The sequence below is a fragment of the Cherax quadricarinatus genome, chromosome 2 (assembly GCF_038502225.1).
Source record: "Cherax quadricarinatus isolate ZL_2023a chromosome 2, ASM3850222v1, whole genome shotgun sequence".
NCBI lineage: Eukaryota > Metazoa > Arthropoda > Malacostraca > Decapoda > Parastacidae > Cherax > Cherax quadricarinatus.
In genome coordinates this window covers 68,637,948-68,653,303 of record NC_091293.1, presented here as the reverse complement: position 1 = coordinate 68,653,303, position 15,356 = coordinate 68,637,948, and the positions used below count along the sequence as shown (strand labels likewise).

Below are 15,356 nucleotides of genomic sequence, written 5' to 3'. Positions count from 1 at the left end.
TTAATTTGATTTCCATTATTTCTTATGGGGAAAATTCATTCACATAGCGATTATTTCGCATAACAATTACCCCTCTTGCACGGATTAAAATCGTTAACCGGGGGTCCACTGTATATGTATTCTCTCATATCTACGCCCAAATTTACCACTCACAGCTTATCAGAGTGAGCTGAACTCATGGCGCAGATCAACGGTTCAGACCCTCAATGTAAAGTCGTAGATCTACGGCATGGACCCTGAAAGGGTTAATGATGCCATCAGATAGCAATAAAATCGGATACCGATGCATTTTTGCGTAAAAATATTGGCTCGGCTAACGATGAAAAACTCAGTTAACCCCTTGACTGTCGCAACCCCCAATCCTGAGGTGTCGCAAAATTTCAAAAAAAAAAAAAAAAAAAAAAAAAATTATTTTTTCTTATGAAATGATTAGAGAATCTTTTCCCGATTGTAATGACACCAAAAAAACGAAATTTGATGGAAAACTGACGGAATTACGCTCTTGCAAAGTTAGCGACCTTGGCGATATTCACAAATTGGCGATTTCGCCCACTTTGAGCCCTATTTTCGGCTAATTCCATTGTTCCAGTCGACCAAACTCATAGCTATTTCTTTAGAACTCCATTTTTTTCTATCAACTGAGTACAAGAAACTGCCCATTTACCAATATCAACTACCCAATAATGTGGTCAGAAATTTGCAATTTGGCCAATTACATGAAAATTAAAACATATGACAATTTCAAAATAAGGTCCAGAATGAACAATGCAGACATTCCTGGCTCTAAAATAACATTTTGTTTGTTCATCAGTCATGTCTCCAGGCCCCTCTGATATTACTCGTGCTTTCTATTTTGAATTTTTATTCAAACAAAAAATAGAAGATTTACTATTATGCAGACTACTCCAATAGTGTAATAATTGTATAAATAACATCAACCCATTCATGACTGCATATTAGAGTGGCTAGTTGGACATTTATTGGACAATGATGTCATTTGTTTACTTTTGAACATCGGCAAAAATCAAACATTTCCCCTACTTTGAACTCCATTTCCAGGTTCTTTTTATAGTAAAATCAATCAAAATCATCTCTTTTTCTATAATATGTTTTCCATTCTATCAAATGAGACAAAGAAAACGAGAATACAACCATAACCCTTTCAGGGTCCGTCCCGTAGATCTACGGCTTTATGGTGAGTGTCCAAACCGTAGATCTACGCCATGAGCTCAGCTCACTCTGATAAACTGTGAGTGGTACATTTGGGCCTAGATATGAGAGAATACATCTATGTGGTATGTGTGCACCACATAAAACAGATCCTGCAGCACGCTGTGTATAATGAGAGAAAAAAACTGAAATCATGATTTTTCGATTAAAACAGCAACTTTGCAGTGTTTTTTCGTATGTTTTTTATAGGTGTATTTGCGATTTCTTGGTCTCATTTGATAGAATGGAAGACATATTACAGAAATAGAAATGATTTTGATTGGTTTTAGCACTGGAAATGGCTTGAAACTGAGCTCAAAGTAGCGGAAATGTTAAATTTTTGCCGATATTCAAGAGTAAACAAACGACCTCACACGTCTAATACACATCAGCTGGTGGGTCTAATATACATTCACAAATATGGTGATGATATTTATACAATTATTACAGTATTGCATAACAGTAAATCTTCTATTTTTTGGTGTGAATAAAAATTCATTATGTGAATAAAAAATCAAAATGGACTTTATTTGTAAAGCCTCAAAACATAACTAATGAACAGAGGAAATGTTAGTTTAGTGCCAGGAATGCCTACATTGTTTATTCTGGATCCTATTTTGAAATTGGAATATTTTGAACTTTGTGTTAAATTGGCCAAATTAACAATTTCCGATCACTTTATTTTGTAGTTGAAACAGTTGACTTGGCGATTTCTTGTACTCAATCGATAGAATAGAAGTAATACTAGTGAAATAGCTAAGAATTTGGTTGATTGGAATAATGTAATTGGCCTAAAATGGGAGTCAAAGTCAGCAAAATCGCCGATTCGTAAATATCGCTGACACATCAAAATTCGCGAGAGCATAATTTCGTCAATTTTCCACCAAATTTCGTACTTTTTGTTTTATTACCTTCACAAAAAGATTCTCTACGATTTCATAAGAAAAAATAACAAATTTTTTTTTTGAAAATTCTTGGACACTGGTGCGTGACTCCAGATTTGGGCCTTGGACCCTGAAAGGGTTAAATACTATACGAAAATAGACCACAAAGTCGACATTTTAATTAAAAAAAATGGTCGGAGTTTTTTTTTTTTCTCATTATGCACTGCTTGCTCCAGGATTTTTTTTATGTGGTGCACACTGACCACACAGACCCATTCTCTCACATGTGGGCCTACCAGCTTTCTCGTTCTTGATTTGAAGCCGCTAGAATTTATGAGTACACGTCAAACACGGTACCTCTTAAGACGTATATATACGGCCGTGACAGTCAAAGGGTTAAGTGGTAAAATACTATGGACGTTGACAGAGTTAGCAGGTTCGAGTCCTGCTGTAGACGTAGACACAATGTTTGTAAATAATTTCACCTGTTTGCGAATTGTTAAGCATTTCAAATCTCTTTCGTTGTCCACTGCATGTGGCGGGATTCGATGAAATAACTTTCAAAACGAGCTTGGTGCCTGGGGGTATGGGGTAACATCGCTTAGCTTCGGCTAAGCGCCCATACTTATCTTGGGTCTAGCTCAGTGGTAAAGTACTGTGGACTCTGATACAGAGTTAGCAGGTTAGAGTCCTGCTGTGGACGAAGAGACAATGTTTATAGATATACATACAGAAAAAATGACAAATAAATATAAAGCATTAATAAAATGGATAAATGAACATTTAACATCACACTTACCTTTAGTGACTCTTGTTGGTGTATGGAAGAAAAGTAGGAGGAAAGAGGAAGGCGAGTTTATTATGCTTCAATATGACGCTAATTTCATCTTTATGGCTTATTTATCTATCCCAATTCATCTAATTTGACATAATAAACAATATTAATAACAAAGTAGCATGATATATACTCTAGAATGAATAAAATATGTCATAATGTATGTGAGGAATAAGTGGTGGTGGAGGTGGCAGCAGAACCCACCACCATTATTCACACTTCAACAATGCATTTAATTTATAAATAAGAAATATTTACAGTTTATAAATAAGAAATATTTACATTTTAATTTATAAATAAGTAAGTTTATTCAGGTATACACAAATACAGTTACGTACATAGATTATCAAACATAGTAGCACGTTCAAAGAACCTAGGATAACCCCCAAAAATCAGAGTGACTTACGTATTGCCATTGGGGTCCTTTTATATTTACACTTATACGTGTATTTACTTTTATACTTACACTTTTATATTTACACTTACCTTAGAGGAGATGTTAGTTTAATTAGTTAGTTTGATGGAGGAGATGCTGGCAGAGGTTTAGGGTGGTGGAAGATAGCATGGCGGTGTTATGTTCCTTGACCCGATACACATTCAACAACATTGGAGAGTTACTTTCATGTCATTTTTCTATCGCTTACTAGCTTAACTTACTTGCTACACTGTTAATTCTACACTTTATTGCTGGCTGGCACTATAGCCTTTACCGATACCTGCTGCTTTAGTATCGTACATATCTTAGAATCACTGAATAACTGCAGAAGGCACATTCTCCCCTCTCTCTTCCTACTCCACTTTGGTACTTTGCTACGAGTTTTTTCTTGAATTCTTTTGTGCTTCTTTACCCCAGGGATGGCACTAGAAGCTTTCTTTAGGCTCAGAGTGGCTTATTTAGCAGTTACAAGCACTAAAAGCAATGGAATAATACAAAATATTTCACAAGTATGCGTGGAATTGTCCTCCCTGGCTTGTAAACAATGGGCTCAAGCTGCGCGGACACGTTCGAGACGAATGTCCTTAACCGAGTTCTTGGGTGTTTGCCGAGCCAATATTTTGATGCAAAAACGTGCCGCTATCCTATTTTGGCATTAGCCGATGCTGCCATTACCCAAGGGTCCACTGCACAATACGTGTCAGTATGTTTTAAACTCTAATCCGTACCTACTCTCTGCCTTTTTGCTTAATACTTATATTGGGCTGAAGAATCATCTCTTGCCAATGTCCAGCAACAGTCTGCAAGTATTCTTGTGCCCCCATTTGCCCTGGTACCATTTTTCCATGGTTGAAATATCTTGGTGAAACCTTTCACCATGTTTGTCACTAACTGCCCCACAGTTTGCTGGAAAAATGTCTAAATGTGAGTCCAAAAAGTGGATTTTAAGTGACATGTTACATCCCATGTTCTTGTAAGCCTTGATGAGGTTTTCTACCAATTCTTCATAGTTGCCTTCCTTTCTGTTTCTGAGAAATCTTTTCTCCACTAACTTGAATGCTTCCCAAGCAGCTTTCTCCTCCCCATGAAGGTCTGATTCAGTCACCATCTTTAAGAAGCTTACGAATCTGAGGATCATTGAAGACTCCCTCTCTTATCTTAGCGTTGCTCAGTGAGGGGAATTTTGATGTTAAATACTTGAATCACTGACCAGATTTGTCCATAGCTTTTGCAAAGTTTTTCACGAGCCCCAGTTTTTGTGTAATGGTGGTAGCAAAATTTTTTTTGGTTCAAAATTTTGTTTGGATATTGAACATTTTTTATCCCAGGCTCCAATGATTGACGAGGTGGCTTGTCTCTCCTGATGTAGTAGGAACCTCTTGCATGGCTGTCCCATTCACATAGAAAGCAGAAGTACTTGTTTAAAAGGTGTTGGACTAAAAAAAGTCACCCACCTTTTATCTCAAAATATAAACTTGCACAGCACAACCACCTTCTATGACTGCTGGAACAATAATGATGGGCAGTGAGACTGTGTGGTAAAAAACACACTGCTGCAAGCCTGTTGTAACCCGTTGTGACACACAGGTGTATACTGAAAAGTAGAGCTAACAAACAATTTCAACCATGATATTCATTATCAGTGACTTACAATTAGGTAGAAATTGCTACTCTGGTCTAGGAAGCATTTTGATTGTTGAACAGTGTTATCAAACCTCTTTCTACACACCGTTCAATGAAAGACCCCCCATTTTCATTAACCCCTGGCATCCCAAACTTACCTACTACTCCCTCCACAAGTTTTATCCACTTTAGCATTTAGGTCCCCATCCACAAGTACTCTCTCACTTGGTTCAAAACTCCCCTCCCACTCACTCATCTCCCAAAATCTCTCAATCTCTCTCTCTCTCTTCTCCAGGCACATAAGCACTTAATATAACCCACTTTTCACATCCAACCCTTATTTCACTCCACATAATCCTTTAATTTATATATTTATATTCCTTCTTTTCCTGTCATAACTGATCCTTCAACATTATTGATACTCCTTCCTTAGCACTTACTCTATTTGAATTATTATTATTATTATTATTATTATGGCATCTTCAAAACTAGTGAGACACTCTTAGAGATTTTAATGTGTACCTGCATGCCAGCACAGTGTGTAAGTTTATTTAGGTACAGTACACAAGTATAATTATCATAGTAAATATAAAATACACAATAACTTTAAAACATATAATTGAGATTCATGGAGCTCATAGAGGATGTAAACAGACTGGTGGGCAAACATCATAATAGCAAATCAGGGAAGGAGCTGTATGAACGAATCTGGGTCATAATTTGAAATGTCCATATTAACAAATAGCTATAAAGCGAAGCATTGTAAAGAGGGGGCCCTCCTGTATCAGTATCGGCAAAAATTTTGACATCACATCCCAATGACCTACCCAATGTCTCCTGGGAACTTAAACCAATCCTGTTTGAGGTTGACAAATTTTGTCATCTCAAACAGAGTTGCCAACTTAGCACTTTTCATGCTAGATTTAGCATGTTTCAACATTTTCAGCATGAGATTTTTCTAAACTGCAAGGACATACTTTTTAGCATTTTTTAAGTTAATTTAACGTGGAATCTAGTATGCTTTGCAATATAATTTTGTTAGAAACCTAGCTAAGTATATATGTAATAAACAAAAAAAATATACAAACTAAGCTTAAAAATGAGTCTCACTAGGCAGCTTTCAGAAGTTCCGATTAGACAGGTCCAGATCACGTTCAGTCGTGACTCACCTGACATGAGTAATAAGTGTCCTGGGCTGTGAACATATAACTGTGACACTGTGTGGAACATCCATCACACCAGTTCAGCTTTTGCTTAGACCTTCATTTGAGTTATCTGTTACCCTTACTATTATTAATTTATTTGCTCTGACTATTCATTATGAGCAAGAAATATATACTGTCAGTGACTTGAGATACCAAAAATGGCTAAGGAAAGTAGAGGATGATGATACATATTGTTTTTTAAGTACAGTGTACCCTCGCCCAACGAAGGCATCGTTTAACGATAAATTCGTCCAATGAAGCATTTGAGCATAAAAATTTTGGCCCGACCAACGATGAAAAACTCGACCAACACAATTCATCCCGAACCTGTCCGTCCAGCCTGAGTACCTCAGCTGCCCTGCCGTCATTATTTACAAGCCAGGGTGGACGGCTCCATGCACATTCGATAAATTTTGTATTATTCCATTGTTTTTAGTGCTTGTAACTGCTAAATAAGCCACCATGGGCCCAAAGAAAGCTTCTAGTGCCAACCCTGTAGTAAAAAGGGTGAGAAATACTATCAAAATACTATCGTACCACAGTTAGCTGCTGCTGCACCACCGTCAGCTGCTGCTGCACCACAGTCAGCTGTTGCCACACCACATTCAGCTGCTGCTGCACCACTGGCAGCTGCTGCTGCACCACCGTCAGCTGCTGCTGCACCACCGTCAGCTGCTGCTGCACCACCGTCAGCTGCTGCTGCACCACCGTCAGCTGCTGCTGCACCACCGTCAGCTGCTGCTGCGCCACCGTCAGCTGTTGCTTCACCACCATCAGCTGTTGCTTCACCACCGTCAGCTGCTGCTGTACCACAGTCAGCTGCTGCTGCACCACAGTCAGCTGTTGCTACACCACAGCCAGCTGTTGCTGCACCACCGTCAGCTGCACCACCGTCAGCTGCTGCTCCACCACCATCAGCTGTACTCGTGCTCATACTGGTGAATTTAAGGCCAGCAAAGGTTGGTTTGAGAGATTTAAGAATTGTAGTGGCATACACAGTGTGATAAGGCATGGTGAAGCTGAAAAATTCCAACACCAACAAGTGTTCAATTGTGACGAAACAGGCCTGTTTTGGAAGAAAATGCCAAACAGGACCTACATTACTCAGGAGGAAAAGGCACTCCCAGGACATCAGCTAGTGGGGATTGCAAAGTGAAGCTATTTCTATTCTATTTGATTCGCAGGTATGGTATCCCGGCCCGTGTCTCTTACATTTTGGTGACCCGGCATTGCCTCCCCGGGTAGGGAAAAGCCTTTACTTATGTATCACTCTGAAAATCCCAGTGTTCAAGAAAAAGTGTCTCATCACTCATCAATACTCTTCAATAAAGGTAAGTGTCATTTTAACATTTATTTATGTAGTTACTGTGCATGTCTCATTGTTCTTTGTAGGGAAATGCATATTTCATGAAAAAAAAAATATAATACTTTTGGCTGTTTGGAACGGATTAATTGGATTTCCATTACAGTGGACCCCCGATATTCGATGGGATCGGTATTCGATAAATCCGGTATTCGATGCATTTTAACGCAAAAATTTTGCCTCGGTATCCGATACGATTCGTACGAGATGTGTCCACGTGTGGCCTGAACTGCCCTGTGTGTGCCAGTGTTTACAAGCCAGCCAGTGTGCGTGCATCTAAGGATACATTCGGTACATTCCATATTATCACTGTTTTTGGTGCTTGTTTCTGCAAAATAAGTCACCATGGGCCCCAAGAAAGCTTCTAGTGCCAACCCTGTGGTAAAAAGGGTGAGAATTAGTATGGAAATTAAGAAAGATTTTGAAGGGTTTGGGGCTAACCCTGAGAAGCCTATGCCAGTTGTGGAATCCATTGTGCCTCCTTCAAAAATTAACGAAATGTGTGCACAGTGGGTTGAACTGCAAACCTTTATGGATGAAAATCACCCTAACACAGCTATTGCAAGCCATGCTGGTGACTATTACAATGACAATGTTGTGGCCCATTTTAGACAAATCATAAAGGAACGGGAGGTACAGAGCTCTATGGACAGATTTGTTGTGCAACAGAGGTCCAGTGACTCTCGAGCTGGTCCCAGTGGCATTAGAAGAAGGGAAGTAACCCCGGAAAAGGACTTGCTACCTCAAGTCCTAATGGAAGGGGATTCCCCTTCTAAACACTAACACCATCCACACTCTCCCCTCCTCCCATCCCATCAATCATCACCAGATCCTCAATAAAGGTAGTGTCATGTAACTGTGCATGTCTTCTTCAGTTTGTGTGTATTAAAATTAATATTTCATGTGGTAAAAAAAAATTTTTTTTCATACTTTTGGGTGTCTTGCACGGATTAATTTGATTTCCATTATTTCTTATGGGGAAAATTGATTCGCTTTTCGATATTTTCGGTATTCGACGAGCTCTCAGGAACGGGTTAATATCGAATACTGGGGGTCCACTGTATTTCTTATGGGAAAATTAATTCGACGAACGATAAATTCACCTCAAGCTCTCTGGAACGGATTAATATCGTTGGCCAAGGGTCCACTGTACTGCAAATGTTTAATTACAGCAAAATTGAAGGACACAAAAATAGTGCCAAGCACAAGAAAACTGAAGAACATTCAGTACACAAAGACAAACAAGGCTTCAATCTAAAAGACAGAGGGAAACATGTCTTTGTTATTGCTGAACACTGTTCATTACAAATACATAACTGACCACTTAAGTGAACTCTACAAAGAACATTTTGCTAACAAAATGTAGTGCAGGTGTATCCAATGTACAGTGGTACCTCAAGATGCGAATTTATTTCATTCCAGAAGGCTGTTCGAGTGCCACTACCGAATGAATTTGTTCCCATAAGGAATAATGTAAATTAGATTAATCCATTTCAGAACCCCAAAAATACACTTACAAAAGCACTTACATAAATACACTTACATAATTGTTCGAGTTTTGAGCTGTTCGTAACCCGAGGTACCACTGTACTTGCACCATATCCGAGTGATAATTCAAAAGCTGATATTGAAAATAGTAAATTCAGCTTATTAATAGACGGTGGGAATGATATTTCTGTAACTAAACTATTAGGTATTATTCAGAAAGAAACAAATAACAGTTAATTATTAAGACCTTGTTGAAATGTGCGACTGCAATGTTAGATGTAAAATGCGAGGCTTTAAAGGAATCCTTGAAAAGTAATGACTCGAGTTACAATAACTTATTGCTCTAGGCACTGATAATGCTTCTGTTATGACCAGTATCAACAATGGAGTGTATGAAAAGTTGAAATCTAAAGTTTAGCGTCAAGAGTTTGAGGGGTGTTTTGACTATTATATACACACTGATTGGAGGGAGAGAGTATGGAGGAGGTGAATGTATTCAGATATTTGGGAGTGGACGTGTCAGCAGATGGGTCTATGAAAGATGAGGTGAATCATAGAATTGAGGGGAAAAGGGTGAGTGGTGCACTTAGGAGTCTGTGGAGACAAAGAACTTTGTCCTTGGAGGCAAAGAGGGGAATGTATTAGAGTATAGTTTTACCAACTCTCCTATATGGGTGTGAAGCATGGGTGATGAATGTTGCAGCGAGGAGAAGGCTGGAGGCAGTGGAGATGTCATGTCTGAGGGCAATGTGTGGTGTGAATATAATGCAGAGAATTCGTAGTTTGGAAGTTAGGAAGAGGTGCGGGATTACCAAAACTGTTGTCCAGAGGGCTGAGGAAGGGTTCTTGAGGTGGTTCGGACATGTAGAGAGAATGGAGCGAAACAGAGTGACTTCAAGAGTGTATCAGTCTGTAGTGGAAGGAAGGCGGGATAGGGGTCGGCCTAGCAAAGGTTGGAGGGAGGGGTTAAAGGAGGTTTTGTGTGCGAGGGGCTTGGACTTACAGCAGGCATGCGTGAGCGTGTTTGATAGGAGTGAATGGAGACAAATGGTTTTTAATACTTGACGTGCTGTTGGAGTGTGAGCAAAGTAACATTTATGAAGGAGTTCAGGGAAACCGGCAGGCCGGACTTGAGTCCTGGAGATGGGAAGTACAGTGCCTGCACTCTGAAGGAGGGGTGTTAATGTTGCAGTTTAAAAACTGTAGTGTAAAGCACCCTTCTGGCAAGACAGTGATGGAGTGAATGATGGTGAAAGTTTTTCTTTTTCGGGCCACCCTGCCTTGGTGGGAATCGGCCAGTATGATAATAAAATAAAAAATAAAATACACACTGAGAAGGCATGGTAAACCGTAAATACTGCTATGATTTCAAACTACCAAATGAAGTCATGTGAAAAATAGGCTTTATGCATATCAACCTTCTCAACAATCACAACAAGAAACATCTACACATGCTGAGGAAGAGATGGTTGATTGGGATTTAGCAGATCCAGAATAATTGCCTCTATACTGGCGAGTGAGAGCAATGCATAGTGTGTTGTTTTTGCAAAGAATAATGTTAGCACATTTTTCAGCCCCAAATAAAGAAAATTAGTGTGTTTTTAGTGCTTTTTAAGGCAACAGTCTAGCTCTATTTGAAAATTTCATTTGGCAACCCTGATCTGAAATCCAGATCCAATTTTCACAATACAGTTAACTGCGACCTCGTAAGGATATCTATCTACTTAGATGACAACTAACACATTCGGACTCAATAAAGGTAAGACCTTCTACAATGTCCTTGGGAATAAAGCTAAAAATATTAAATTGAAACAATGAAAGGTAAAATGACAGAAAAATTAGGTATACACCTTGACAGCAAACTAAAATTCAACTCGCATCCAGCACATACCTAAGAAAATTTCTAAAACTGGATATTCTTTAAAAAATATGCTATGTTAGGTATCCCAAACAACATTACTCACTCTGTACTACTCTCTAATCTGTCATTACCATGCTTACAGATGATGTAAATGATGACCTACAACAACAAACCACCCAAAATGCAACAGTAACCCACCAAATTTTTTTTTATTAGAATGATCACTTAATCAGTTTCCAGATAACACAAACAACCACTATTCGATTAAATGTATTTATTATACAAAACATCTAAATTTACTAATAAGCATAAACTGTGCATATGTATACAATGTATATACAGGATTCAATACAAAGATTAACCCAGTTTTTGCAACAGAATGCACAGGCATAATATACGAATCAAATTTCAGACGTGTTCAACTCAGGAAGAAACTATGCAAATAAACAGTTAAAAAATGCAAAACTGTCAGAAGATTCTAAATGTTCCTTATCTTCCAAATGCCTCAAAAACGTTTAAAAAATTTAACTTTACGTAAATTTACGTAGATCGATTATAAATGTTAAATACCTGTAGTATTCTAACACAGCCTGCTTATCCAGAGTTCAATCATCATTAAGAAAAGATTTGTTTTGATTTTTAACCAGAAGGATTAACCACCTAGGATAATCCAATAGTCAGTGTATCATCAGGGACTATGTCTTATTTCCACTGGGGTCCCTAAATCTTGTCCCCCCCCCCAAGATGTGACCCACAACAATCAGCTGAACAGGAACAGGTGTAAAGAAACATGCCCATCATTTCCACCTATGCCAGGGATTGAACTACAGACACTCATTATGCGAGATGAGCGCACTCCCAACTGAGCCACTGGACACTGGACGTCACACACCTATCATCACCTCTAAATTTATAACTTCCCATCCCAAATAATTATAGCGTACAGTATTAGTACTAAAACTGTCAATAGATTTATACAGTATAAGCTATATCCTCCTTCTACATACATGTATTAACATTACTGTTTTAAAATACAGATTTCTTAAAATTAGGGATGTGTAAAAGTAACGGTATAGGCTAATTTTGATGGTACGTATTATAATAATAATAATATCTTTATTTCTACAAGTACATGTACAAGGTATACAGGCCTAGCTGACATCAATGACATAATGCTAAACAGAAAGCCACTTCTTATGCAGAGCATTTCAGACAAATTAGGCTCGCCCCAGGATGTGACCCAGACCAGTCGACAAACACACAGGTACCCATTTCACTGATGGAGAACACAGACAAGCAGTGTAAGGAAACATGCCCAATGTTTCTACCCTCACTGTGTGAAGTGAGAGCTTTAGCCACCAGCCCATGAAGCACCATATTGGTATCAACTAATAAAATTTGTATTATCCCAGCCAACTTAGAATGATCACTAGACTACATTTAATAATCTTATCTTCAGACAATTTAGTGATCGTATATTAAACAGAGCATTCAAAGAGTCCTACTTAAACTATATATACAATGCCAAGTAGGTTGTAAGTTGTATTTTTACTCTGCCAAAAATGTTCTGAATACCCAGGTACTTTCAAAAATGTGTGAAATGTCATTTAATTTTTAACATGTACAATTTGAGAATATAATTGTTCAGTTTGTCGACTCTTAATTGAATTACAGAATTTACCACTAATGTATAGTTACAAGAATTATGTGCCTATTGGAATCGCTGTAAAAAATCTTTAGGATATCCACACATGAGTGGAAAAACATTTGTTTACATTTATGGTTACAAGTAACCATATAAACCTTATCTCACTTAACACAGAACTATTTTTTTTACTAAGGTTCAATGCATTTAATTTTTTATACAGTACTGTATGCAAACTACTATATATAACATAGTGTAACCCAAAAACCAGTTTGTTTTACTTTAGTGATTATTGTGCATGTATATTGCTTGACACCAATATTTTATGAACAGTGCAGGTTATTTATGAATTTTATCTATTGGCCGTTGTAAAAAAATGGAGAGAACATTTTTCAACTAGATAATGAAATATGGCAGCCAACATATCCCCCCCCCCCCAATACTGAAACACAAAGCAAAGAACATTCCATTACTTCCCTTTCTTTCCTTGGATCAAATCTGACCACATTGCATTTCTCAGGAAATGATTTAGCATGTCCCCCAATAATATAATAGTAAATACCATTAGATATTACACAGAATTACAGTAATAATACTGTACATACATACATACATACATACATAACATACATTACATACATACATTACATACATACATACATATACATACATACATATACATACATACATATACATACATACATACATTACATACATAGACATACATACATACATACATTTTCAGAGGATAAAATAAACTATGAGCAAGATTTAATGTTGACTCAAAATCAACATATCATAGCATAAGAGAAGCTTCAGTGTTGCATCATGTAGGTGTTTCTACAGACTGCTACACTGGCTGCAATAAGCTCATGGTGATTATTATTGATATAATAGTGATGTTATTAAAATTTAACCAAATCCAACAAATCAAAGAGAATTCATTCTAATTGGGGTTGTGTACACTCGTGGTATTGCATGGAGACTAGGGGGTTAGAGGTTGCCTCTCATACAGGCAGGAAGTAGGTGGGAGAGCCTCAACTTGTGCACCTAACCTGTCTAGGGGTCAGAGGTTGCCAGGGTGCCTCTCATACAGGGGGTGGGTGGGAAAGCATCAACATGTGCACCTAACCTAATTAGGGATTGCAGAGTTTGCCAGGGTGCCTCCCACACAAGCAAGGGGTGGGTGGGGAAGTCTGAACACTGTTAAATAGGGCAACATGTACCCTTAACCTGACCAGGGGTTGCAGGTGACCAGGGCTCCTCCCAAATAAGCAGGGTGAGTGATCCTCAATGTTGGTAGTTGCACAGGGCAACATGTACCCTTAATCTGACTAGGGTGTAGGTGGCCAGGGTGCCTCAAATGTAAGCAGGGGGGGGGGAGTGGGTAAGGGAGCCTCAATACTGGTAGTTACATAGAGCAACATGTGCCAATAGGTTGACTAGGGGTTGCAGATGACCCGGGTACCTGGCACCCTGACATGGAGTGGGTGGGGGGGAGCGTCAACACCGGTGGTGTTAGAGGGTGCAACATGTGCAACATCTGCCCCTAACTAGAGGAGGGAAGTGAGAGTGCCAGGGTGCCTCCCCTCAGGTGGAGACCAGCAGTCTACCTCACCGTACACCTTGAGGGAAAGATGACCTGTTAAACCCTGGAGTGAGAGAAGGGCGCAGGTATTGATCAGAGAGCGTTGGTTGTGAGGGAGAGCGAGGCGGGTGTTGGCTGGCTACCCTCCGCCGCTATCACCACCATCCTCACCAACACCACCTCCACCAACTTCTAACATCAACCACAACTATTTACATCAATGATACGCACTATATTTACCTTTACGGTCACTTTTATGTCCTGTAGTCACTCTACCCTTTATCTGCCTCTTTTTAGAGGGAGAAACCATCGTCCGCAGACCAATACAAATTTGTGTTGCTTCACAATCATTGAACCAAGAGGGCCGCGGTTGTTAGGCTTACTGCTGCCCTTTCCCTATTATCACCGTTTATACACTTTCTTCTTCTTTTTCCTCGTTCATTATCAACTTCCACGTCACTTCCGCATCACTCATGCCTAACTCTGAGTCTGAATAACACTTGTAAACTTAAAAAAAAAGGAATAATATGAAAGCAAGGAGTGTGCTTCCTGCACACCACTATTGGTTACAGCTACAAACATCATCACTGCCATCTGTTGGTAAACAGCCGAGACTCCATTTGAAAGTTACGCTGCTGCACTTACACTCTTACAAGTATTTTCCTCAACAAATGTTCCTTGTCTATGTCCAGGTGAGCAATTCAAATATTACTACACAATGTAAAATAATAATCAGATAGAGTTGCGGTCGAAATGAGGTGGATTAGAGGGAGTGAGGTAGTTAGTGTTGGATGGGTAGTTGAGAGGAGGAGGAGGTGGAGGAGTGTGCTAGAGAGAGACACAGAGTGTTGTACCAGAGGCTGTGGGGACTGCACGCTTCACTCCTCACTCGCATTTTTTTTTCTCTTTTCTCTTCCAACTTATTGCATTTTTGTTTTTATATTGCACGAATTTCCGTATATAGAGACATTAGGGAGTTCTTAAACAAGATTAGCCCTTGATACAGGCGAGGGTTTATTGTTCAGAGGTGTTCGCCATAGTATCTTGAATGGTTTCCGCTGCATTATCACAATGAACATATTTGAGCCTGACAGCAAAGGCAAGTCAATGGCTTCCTGAGGTTGCAGGGGTTCTGAAACAGGACACCCCAGCAGCTCTCCAAGGGTAGAGGAGCTCACCATGGCTTTCTCTAGTGTGTGTGGTTCACTGCACTTACTGC

The 15,356-nt window shown here is 39.1% G+C and overlaps 1 protein-coding gene across 1 annotated transcript in view; it reads right to left on the bottom strand.

Annotated features, from left to right (window-relative positions):
* The window catches only part of LOC128697293 (DBF4-CDC7 kinase regulatory subunit chiffon), a 99,849-nt gene extending 85,107 nt beyond the window's left edge, over positions 1–14,742 (bottom strand). Inside the window, exon 1 of the mRNA XM_053788955.2 lies at positions 14,378–14,742. Coding sequence (XP_053644930.1) covers positions 14,378–14,447 — 70 coding nt within the window. The 5' untranslated portion in view covers positions 14,448–14,742. The remainder of the gene's footprint in view (positions 1–14,377) is intronic.
* Between the last annotated feature and the right edge of the window lie 614 nt (positions 14,743–15,356).